The sequence below is a fragment of the Scomber scombrus genome, chromosome 3 (genome assembly GCF_963691925.1).
Source record: "Scomber scombrus chromosome 3, fScoSco1.1, whole genome shotgun sequence".
NCBI classification, from domain to species: domain Eukaryota; kingdom Metazoa; phylum Chordata; class Actinopteri; order Scombriformes; family Scombridae; genus Scomber; species Scomber scombrus.
This window is the reverse complement of record NC_084972.1, coordinates 29,145,933-29,157,004: the sequence shown is the minus strand read 5'-3', so window position 1 is coordinate 29,157,004 and position 11,072 is coordinate 29,145,933. Positions and strand designations below refer to the sequence as shown.

At 39.5% G+C, this 11,072-nt stretch overlaps 3 protein-coding genes across 3 annotated transcripts; all 3 read right to left on the bottom strand.

Annotated features, from left to right (window-relative positions):
• Positions 1–1,842: 1,842 nt before the first annotated feature.
• LOC134006606 (E3 ubiquitin-protein ligase TRIM39-like) lies at positions 1,843–3,291 on the bottom strand. The gene has a single exon (XM_062445538.1). It carries the CDS (start codon positions 3,286–3,288, stop codon positions 1,843–1,845), a length of 1,446 nt encoding a protein of 481 aa, XP_062301522.1. The 5' UTR covers positions 3,289–3,291.
• Positions 3,292–5,541: 2,250 nt separating this feature from the next.
• LOC134006597 (nuclear factor 7, ovary-like) lies at positions 5,542–6,981 on the bottom strand. Its single transcript, XM_062445526.1, has one exon. It carries the CDS (start codon positions 6,979–6,981, stop codon positions 5,542–5,544), a length of 1,440 nt encoding a protein of 479 aa, XP_062301510.1.
• A 2,179-nt stretch (positions 6,982–9,160) lies between these two features.
• Positions 9,161–10,838, bottom strand: LOC134006590 (E3 ubiquitin-protein ligase TRIM35-like). Its single transcript, XM_062445512.1, has one exon. The coding sequence runs from the start codon at positions 10,601–10,603 to the stop codon at positions 9,161–9,163; it is 1,443 nt and encodes a 480-aa protein (XP_062301496.1). The 5' UTR covers positions 10,604–10,838.
• Positions 10,839–11,072: the final 234 nt, after the last annotated feature.

The window sequence follows — 11,072 nt, the reverse complement described above, 5'->3', positions numbered from 1 at the left end:
TACACACTCAAATGCCCAGTTTTATCCTGACCAACAGTTCACATCCCAAAGATACTGACTTTACTATCATAGAAGACTAAAGAAACCAGGAAATAGAAACATTTGAGAAACTGGAATCAGAAATGTTCTTAGGAATAGTTGGCGATTAAGTTAATAGTGGGAAACTAATATATTAATTGACTAATTGTTGCAGCTCTTAGTATCATCTTCTGGTCCTCTGGAGTTGATAAATGATTACTATATAGCCGGCATTATAACCTGGAGGTAAGTACTTATGAGCATTTAAGAGACTTTTTTAAAAAGTGTAGTTGGTATATTATTTTATCTGTGGCTGCTAATTAGTTTTAGATGAAATGAAACATGCAGTGTAGAAACCTAAATATGAGCAGCATTATTTATTTGTGATAACTTTTGATAGATAACAAGTCGGACAATATTCTCAACAACCACAGCTGCTCTCGACTTCTGTTATTTTCTGTGGAGGCATGTTGGCAACGAAAACTGGAAATGAGTTTAAGGACAAATAAAGTTTATTTATGAGTTGATTATGAATCTCAATAAAACAATAACAAAACAAGGATAAAAACAATGATGCACAGTTAAGTGGATTCAGGAAGTATTCAGACCCCTTCACTTTTTGCACAACACTTTATTGTGTTGTTGATTTAATTGTATATGGATGCTCATTATACATTAAACTACAATCACTAACCCATATTTACAAAGTGAAAACATGTTTTTAGATTTTTTTTTGCAAATGTGTTAAAATTCAAAAACTGTAATCTCTCATTCATAAAGTACTGACCCTTTGCTGTGCCGCTCCAAATGCTGATTTTAGTCCAACAGTTGCAAACTCAATTGATTTTTGAAGTTGAGAAAGGCAAACACCTGTGTGTATAAGGGCACATTTCACACTGCATGTTGATGTTTCTACTTAAAATACAATAATGAATACTCTTACAATCTAATAGTACAGGATTAAATATAAAAGAAAAGCAAAAAAAAACAGAAAAAAATCTTAAAAATGTATGTAATGATATCTTCTGCTTGCTTCTTTTTTCTCTAAACTTGAACTGATTTATACATTTTACATCAAAACCTGCGTCACTTCTTCTCAGAGCTACAACTTTTTCTTCAGTATCAACAATAATTCAGTGAAAATGTAAAGATCTATCTATCTATCTATCTATCTATCTATCTATCTATCTATCTATCTATCTATCTATCTATCTATCTATCTATCTATCTATCTATCTATCTATCTATCTATCTATCTATCTATCTATCTATCTATACATTTATATATGTAAAAGCAAGAAAAACTGGCATTAGAGAAGCACGAAATGGACTGTTTAGCATTTTTCCTTTTGTGAAGTTAAAGTGAATGTATATTTACAAAATCACACCATTTGCACAAAATATTAAATACTATTTAGAATGAAATTACAACAGCAACCGACACAAAGTATATTTTTTTTAATGGAAAATTTAAAAAGTGGATTTTTGATTATTTTTTGTGTGGAAAAAGTAAAGCTCAGTGTGTCCCAGGAACACTTACACACATCACTCCCTGTTCATTCATATACAGACATTTGCCTTGTGTTGAAACACAACAACCCCTTTAAACATTTTTGTATAGTTACATGTACAGTATCATTATTATAATTATCAACATAATCATAGAAAGTAATTTCACATTTTTAGTCATAGTCACAATACAAATATGCATAGATAATTCCATTTCATGGTTATATACTCATTATCTTCTATAAACTAAGATGCTAAATGATGGCATTTGTAAGCAGCCTTACGTAAGCTGAAAATAGCACATGGTATGTCCATCTAGAACATTTGGCGAGCTGGCCACAAACCTTTAGATGAACGGACTGTGTTCTGCTCCGTTGTTACAGAGACTGTAACTTGTAATATCTTCATTGGGAGTTCATTCATAGTGGCAATGTAAGGAAACAGTCTCTCAGTAAAAGTGTTTGTGAAGGTGTGTATGTGTGTGTCAGTATCAGGATCAGAGAATGACAGTTTTCCTCTGTCCCAGTCCAGACAAACTCTGATCCTCTTCAGCTTCTTCTTAAGAGAGAGAACTTTCTTAGAGAGTAGTGAAGAGGCTGCTGTGTATTTTCCATTAAGGAAATACACTTCCCAGTATCCAGCCTGTGCTGTTCCCTTATGTCCAACACATTCATTTACCACACCCACACCCCACAATTGATCATCTCTGACCTCCACATCCCAGCTGTGAGTCCCTGAATTAAAACCCTCAGAGCCCCGGACACAGTGGTGACAATCAAACCTTTCTGGGTTTTTAGGAAGTTTTTGTCTCTCTCCACATCTCACACTGGTCAAATCTTCAGACAGGATGAGTTCTGGATGAGCAGTGTTTGGATCCAGAATCACAGGAGTGTAGGAGACTATTTCCTTCATCTTGTTCCAGATGTTGTGAGTCAGGTTGCCCAGGTGCTTGGCCACATCTATCAGAGCTCCTGAGACCAGCTCTGGATCATCCAGCAGGGGGCGCTGCTGGACTCTTTCCACTGCAGCCTTGTAGTTCTGCAGGAATGAGACGTCTTCAGCTCTCAGCTCCTCCTCTGTGACTCTGATTGTGTCTGAAAGAGCAGCTATGTCTCTGCTCAGAGCCTCAATCTTCTCTTTCATCATCTGACTCTTCTGCTCCTCTTCCTCCCTCAGAGCAGAGATCCTGGCCTCCTCTTCTTCTTGTAGAAACTGGTGAAGCTTCTTGAACTGCTCCTTAATCTGCCTCTCTGTGTCTCTGACCTGGACCTTAATGTGTTTTGCTGTTTGATCACAGTTTCCTTTAAAATCTTCAAATACTTTCAGTTTCTCCTGTAAGGGCTTCAGGGATTTCTGGAGCTTTTCTTTATGATCTTGTGCAGCTTCATCAATGGGTCTGAATCTGTGTTTTTTGTGTGTTTTTGAATCTCTGCAGACAAGACAGACTGGCTGTTGATGGTCCAGACAGAAGAGTTTGAGTTTCTCAGAGTGTAGACTGCAGAGAGGCTCAGACCCTGATGAAGATCTCTGATCTCTCTCCTGTAAGAAAGCCTCACACAGGTTCTTTAATGCCAGGTTACGAGGTGGATCGCTTAATAAATGTTTTTCCCTACAAACTGGACACTCCTGGATTTGTTTCTCTCTCCACCATTTCTTCAGACAGTCTTTACAGAAGCTGTGGCTGCATGACAGGACAACAGGATCTTTAAAGATGTCCTGGCAGATGGGACAGGAGAGATCGTTTTCTGATTGAGAAAACATTTTCACTCTTGTTGAAGCAGAAAACACAGCAGACAGGGAGGTTCTTCAGTCTCAAAGATTCTCTTAAAGTTACTTTCACTTTGAAATGTAGCTCCTTTAAAACTCTTCTTTATGATGTGGAATCAGCAGAAGGTTGAAGTAGCACTGTACCAGTAGTCCAGTAATCCCAGTATTTCCAGTGTTCCCAATATTCCCTCCTTTATGTGACCTCTCTGTGAAATTCTTGAGTTTGGTCGGTTGGTGAATCTTGAACAGACTGAACAAAAAGCGGAGCAGTGCTCTATGACTAATGTCACCTGATACCCACAGTTATAGAATGAGAAATACACATCCTGCACACACCCATCTGATGCATGAGATAACACGTCAAGCTAACAGGTATTATTTCAAAGTGTGGTGGCAAACAGAGGCGTTGCAGTGAGAGTAATAGTGAAATTAACTACCTAGGGACCAGCAGCCTGGCCCATCAGAAAGGTTAATACTTGTTAAATCTCTTAGTGCTGGAGGTAAAAACATCTGAATGTGATGGTTGTTAAATATATGTGAAAACTGCATGTATAGAGAAAAGGTGAGGGAGTCGGCTGGTTGTTTATCACATGATGCTGGGGACTGAGTGTATTTAGGGGAGGCGGGCTTAGAGAGCGACATGAATATAATGAAGGGATAATAGTGAGACTAACTACCTATGGACCATCAGCCTGGCCCTCTCTCCTGTAAGAAGGCCTCACACAGGTTCTTTAATGCCAAGTTACAAGGCGTATCGCTCAATAAATGTCTTTCCCTACAAACTGGACACTCCTGGATTTGTTTCTCACTCCACCATTTCTCCAGACAGGGTTTACAGAAGCTGTGGCTGCATGTCAGGACAACAGGATCTTTAAAGATGTCATGACAGATGGGACAGGAGAGAAGTACAAAACACAGCAAATAGAGGAAGCTCTTCAGTCTCTTCAGTCTTGACTTTAAGGCATAGTTCCTTTAAAATTCTTCTTTGGTTGAAGAGGCGGTATTACAGTAGTCCAGCTTCTTTTCTCTGTGGTTGGTTATTTTAGATGAAAATAATCATGCAGTATGACAATAAACTCGACAACCACAGCTGCTCTTGACTTCTGTAATTTTCTGTGGAAGTGTATTAGCAACAAAACTGAAAACTGGAAATGAGCTGAAGGACAAAGTTTATTTATAATATATAAGTTGATTTAGAATAACAGTCAAACAGGGATAAAACAATAATGTACAGTTAAGAGTGGATTAAAGTATTCAGACCCCTTCGCTTTTTGCACACTTTGTATTGTTGATTTTATTCTATATAAATACTCATTACAAATTGAAAACACGTTTTTAGAGTTTTTTGTAAATGTGCTAAAAGTCAAATACTGAAATTTGTCTTTCACAAAGTATTCAGACCCTTTCCTGTGACACTCAAAATTGTGGTCAGGTGCATTCTTTTTCATCTTGAGATGTGTCTACAACCTGATTTTAATCCACATGTTTCAAACTGAATTGACTGAACAAAGTTTAGAAAGGCATACACCTCTGTGTATAAGGGAACAATTCATACTTAATATCAGGACAAAACACAATCCCCAGTAACTTCCACTAAGTTTATAATTAAGCTTGAATTTAAGTCTCCAATATTAAAAAAAAGAAAAGAAAAAAAGAATGAATACAAGCTAACAGCCCAGGACATTATTTTACATTTAAAAGAAAAACAACACAATTTGGCCTGACAAATAATATTTTCTTACTTTCTGCTTCCTCTTTTAAAATGTATAAACCGGTTTATACATTTTACATCAAAACCTGCGTCACTTGTTCTTAAACCAGAACAGACACGTTTTCTTCAGTAGAAAAAACATCAACAATAATTCAGTGACCTTTGATTGTACATTCATGGTTACAGTGTAAACAGGTAATGCATCATGACTTTTCATGTTCAGATTCAGCAAAATGTGTGTGTGTGTGTGTGGGGGGGGGGGGGGGGGGGGGGGGGGCTGAGAGAGAGAGAGAGAGAAGTGAGATTATACTTATTACAAAACAGCAACCAACTCAATTTATATTTTGAAACTATGCTTAGAACACTTGTGTGACATTACATTTTTTTGGTAAAAGAGTGTCCCATTTTCATTGCAGTATATGCCAGGAACACTTACATACATCACTCCCTGTTCATTCATATACAGAGAGGTGTCCCTTGTTGACAGGCTTTGGACAAACTGGCAACCAAAAAAAAAACAAACATGATATGTCCATCTAGAACCTGTGGAGAGCAGACCACAATCCTGCAGACAAAGGGGTTGTGTATTGCTCCATTGTTACAGAGACTGTAACTGGTAATATCTTCATTGGGAGTTTATTCAAAGTGACAATGTAAGGAAACAGTCTCTCAGTAAAAGTGTGTGTGAAGGTGTGTATGGGTGTGTCAGTGTCAGAGAATGACAGTTTTCCTCTGTCCCAGTCCAGATAAACTCTGATCCTCTTCAGCTTCTTCTTAAGAGAGAGAACTTTCTGAGAGAGTGGTGAAGAGGCTGCTGTGTATTTTCCATCAAGGAAATACACTTCCCAGTTTCCAGCCTGTGCTGTTCCCTTATGTCCAGCAGATTCATTTACCACACCCACACCCCAGAATTGATCATCTCTGACCTCCACATCCCAGCTGTGAGTCCCTGAATTAAATCCCTGAGAGCCCAGGACACAGTGGTGACAATCAAACCTTTCTGGGTTTTCAGGAAGCTCCTGTTTCTGTCCACATCTCAAACTGGTCAGATCTTCAGACAGGATGAGGTTTGGATGAGCAGTGTTTGGATCCAGGATCACAGGAGTGTAGGAGACCACCTCCTTCATCTTGTTCCAGATGTTGAAGGTCAGGTTGCCCAGGTGTTCGGCCACATCTATCAGAGCTCCTGAGATCAGCTCTGGATCATCCAGCAGGGGGCACTGCTGGACTCTTTCCAGTGCAGTATTGTAGTTCTGCAGGAATGAAACGTCGTCAGCTCTCAGCTCCTCCTCTGTGACTCTGATTGTGTCTGAAAGAACTGCTATCTCTCTGATCAGACCCTCAGTCTTCTCCTTCATCATCTGACTCTTCTGCTCCTCTTCCTCCCACAGAGCAATGATCCTGGCCTCCTCTTCCTCTTGTAGAAACTGGTGGAGCTTCTTAAACTGTTCCTTAATCTGCTTCGCTGTGTCTCTGGCCTGGACCTTAATGTGTTTTGCTGTTTGATCAAAGTTTCCTTTAAAATCTTCAAAAACTTTCAGTTTCTCCTGTAAGGGCTTCAGGGATTTCTGGAGCTCCTCTTTGTGATCCGGTGCAGCTTCATCAATGGGTGTGAATCTGTGGTCTTTGTGTGTTTTTGAATCTCTGCAGACAACACAGACTGGCTGCTGATGGTCCAGACAGAAGAGTCTGAGTTTCTCAGAGTGCAGACTGCAGCGAGGCTCAGACCCTGCAGAAGATCTCTGATCTCTCTCCTGTAAGAAAGCCTCACACAGGTTCTTTAATGCCAGGTTACGAGGCGGCTCACTCAAAAAAGATCTTTCCCTACAAACTGGACACTCATGTATTTGTTTCTCTCTCCACCAGTTCTTCAGACGGTCTTTACAGAAGCTGTGGCTGCATGTCAGGAGAAGTGGATCTTTAAAGATGTCATGACAGACAGGACAGGAGAGATCATTTTCTGATTGAGAAAACATTTTCACTCCGTTTGAAGCAGAAAACAGCAAATAGAAGAAGTTCTTTAGTCTCAAAGGTTTTCTGAAAGTTACTTTCACTTTGAATTTTAGCTCCTCTAAAAATGTTTCCTTATAGCAGCAGAAGATGGAAGTAGCACTGTACCAGTAATCCCAGTCTTTCGAGTATTCCCAGTATTCTCTTTATGTGGTCTTTATGTTGAAATCCTGAGTTTGGCCTGTTGGTGAAAGTTGAACACACTGAAAGAAAAGTGCAGCGGTGCGACTGCTGGACTTTGCCCACAGTAACACAGTACCCACACACTGCACACACCCATCTGATGTAAGTCACTACACCTCAGTTGAATGTGTGTTAGGCTATATGAAAGTGTGGTGGCAAACAGAGGCGTGGTAGTGACGGGAAAGTGAAGCTAAGCACCCAGGGACCAGACATGTAACTGCAGGTTAACGTGTTTTTGGCATTTCGTAGTCAGACGCGGATGTTGATTGAACTATTTTGTGTTTCACAGTGTGATGATGTAACAATGTAACACGCCTGCAGGCTGGACTGAGCAATAAACACTTCAGATAATCAACCCATCGTTGCTGTAGAATAATAAAAAGAGATTAACACAAGATAATATAAGTTTCTTTGTTACATAACAGACACCACTTAAGTCTCTGACACTAATGCTGCTGTGTCGTCCCCATTTTAGTTAGTTAGAAATAACGCCCCACTGGGTTGCAGTGTAAGATAAATGTCAGCCATTCTCTGTAGTCAAACACAGTATTGCATCCTTCCTGAATATCACGTCTTTTGATTACACAAGACTTAAGCCATGCTAAGTTTGATGATGATAATTTTATTCATAATATGTAAGTGGATTTAAAATCACAATGAAACAACACTTCTCTCATTTTCTATGGAAGCAAATTAGCAACAAAATTGAAAGCTGGAAATGAGTTTAAGAACAAACAAAGTTTATAAGTTGATTTAGAATCACAATGAAATAATAATACTAAAACAAGGATAAATCACAATAATGTACCTTAAACAGTGGTTTCATGAAGTATTCAGGGCCCTTTGCTCTTTCACACTTTGTATTGCTGATTTCATTCTATATGGATGTTCATTACTGTTAATCTACACTCAATAACCCACATTTGCAGAATAAAAACATGCTTTTAGAATGTTTTGCAAATGTGTTAAAATTCAAAAACTGAAATGTGTCATTCACAAAGTATTCAGACCTTTTGCTGTGGCACTCCAAATGTGGTCAGGTGCATCCTTTTTGCTTAATTATTCTTATAGCTTGTTTACAACTTGATTTGAATCCACCCTTTTTAAACTGAATTGACTACACAAAGTTCAGAAAGGCACACACCTGTGAGTATAAAATCCCATAGTTCACACTGCATGTTAAGTTTCTGCTATTTAAAATACAGTAATGATTGATTGCTCAATTACAGCATCAAAACTTGCATCACTTCTTCTCAGAGTCACAACTCAGTTAAACCAGAACAAACATCAAAAAGCTCCGTCTTCACTTCTTGCTGCTTAATTGTCAAATTTAGTCATTCTTTCTTCAGTATCAACAGTAATCCAGTGACTGTTGTTTGTGTATCCATGGTTACAGTGTAAACAGGAAATGCATCATGACTTATCTTTGTGCAGATTCACAAAAATTAAAAGAAATGCACAGTATATATAGAAAAAGTAGGTCTGCACCTAATGATTATTCTCATTTTAATTACATATACAGTATCATTATATCAACCTCAATCAACATAGTCATTGGAAGTAATTTAACATTTTAACTCACAGTCATAACACAATCATGAATAGATAATTACATTTCAAGGTTATATACTGATTGTCTTTTTTCCCCTGGTAATAGTTGTGTGTACTCCTAGCATTTCATATAATCACTTTAAATCAATACCTGAACTGTTCTCGTACTGATTTATCCTCGATGTTGCTTTCCTCCTTTGTGCCTTTGACTTTCTCATAGTGATGGTATACCTGGCACTGGAGACATGCAGGTCTTTGTCTTTTTTCAGAATCCTCCTGATTGTGGGTCTTTGCTCCCTCTCTCTATCAAGGCTTCCTGAATGTAGCATTAACTCCAGTTTCTCTGGTTTCTTTAACAACTAAGATGCTAAATGATGGCATTTCTAAGCAGCCTTACTTAACCAGAAAATATTACCTGTGGAGAAAAGGCCACAAGCCAGTAAATGAAGGGACTGTGTGCTGCTCTGTTGTTACAGAGACTGTAACTGGTAATATCTTCATTGGGAGTTCATTCAAAGTAGCAATGTAAGGAAACAGTCTCTCAGTAAAAGTGTGTGTGAAGGTGTGTATGTGTGTGTCAGTTTCAGGATCAAAGAAATACAGTTTTCCTTTGTTGTAGTCCAGATGAACTCTGATCCTCTGCAGCTTCTTCTTCACTGAGAGAACTTTATCAGAGAGTGGTGGAGAGACTGCTGTGTATTCTCCATTAAGGAGACACACTTCCCAGTATCTAGCCAGTATTTGTCCCCTGTGTCCAACAGATTCATTTACCACACCCACACCCCAATTTTGATCCTCTCTGACCTCCACATCCCAGCTGTGAGTCCCTGAATTAAATCCTTGTGAGCCCAGGACAGAGGGATGATGGTCAAACCTCTCTAGGTTTTCAGGAAGTTTCTGTCTCTCTCCACGTCTCACACTGGTCAGATCTTCAGACAGGATGAGGTCTGGATGAGCAGTGTTTGGATCCAGAATCACAGGAGTGTAGGAGACCACCTCCTTCATCTTGTTCCAGATGTTGAAGGTCAGGTTGCCCAGGTGTTTGGCCACATCTATCAGAGCTCCTGAGACCAACTCTGGATCATCCAGCAGGGGGCACTGCTGGACTCTTTCCACTGCAGCCTTGTAGTTCTGCAGGAATGAAACGTCGTCAGCTCTCAGCTCCTCCTCTGTGACTCTGATTGTGTCTGAAAGAACTGCTATCTCTGTGCTCAGAGCCTCAATCTTTTCCTTCATCATCTGACTTTTTTGCTCCTCTTCCTCCCACAGAGCAATGATCCCAGCCTCCTCTTCCTGTTGTAGAAACTGGTGAAGCTTCTTAAACTGTTCCTTAATCTGCCTCTCTGTGTCTCTGGCCTGGACCTTAATGTATTCTGCTGTTTGATCAAAGTTTCCTTTAAAATCTTCAAATACTTTCAGTTTCTCCTGTAAGGGCTTCAGGGATTTCTGGAGCGTCTCTTTGTGATCTTGTGCAGCTTCATCAATGGGTCTGAATCTGTGGTTGTTGTGTGTTTTTGAATCTCGACAGACGACACACACTGGCTGCTGATGGTCCAGACAGAAGAGTCTGAGTTTCTCAGAGTGTAGACTGCAGCGAGGCTCAGACCCTGCTGAAGATCTCTGATCTCTCTCCTGTAAGAAAGCCTCACACAGATTCTTTAATGCCAGGTTACGAGGCGGCTCACTTGATAAAGCTCTTTCCCTACAAACGGGACATTCCCGAGTTTGTTTCTCTCTCCACCAGTTCTTCAGACAGTCTTTACAGAAGCTGTGGCTGCATGTCAGGACAAGTGGATCTTTAAAGATGTCATGACAGACAGGACAGGAGAGATCATTTTCTGATTGAGAAAACATTTTCACTCTTGTTGAAGCAGAAAACAGCAAATAGAAGAAGTTCTTTAGTCTCAAAGGTTTTCTGAAAGTTACTTTCACTTTGAATTGTAGCTCCTTTAAAAACTGTTCCTTATAGCAGAATGCGGAAGTAGTACTGTACCAGTAATCCCAGTCTTTCGAGTATTCCCAGTATTCTCTTTATGTGGTCTTTCTGTTGAAATCCTGAGTTTGGCCTGTTGGTGAAAGTTGAACACACTGAAAGAAAAGTGCAGCGGTGCGACTGCTTGACTTTGCCCACAGTAACACATACTGCACACACCCATCTGATGTATGTCACTACACCAGTTTCTCTGGTTTCTTTAACAACTAAGATACTAAATGATGGCATTTCTAAGCAGCCTTACTTAACAAGAAAATATTACCTGTGGAGAAAAGGCCACAAGCCAGTAAATGAAGGGACTGTGTGCTGCTCTATTGTTACAGAGACTGT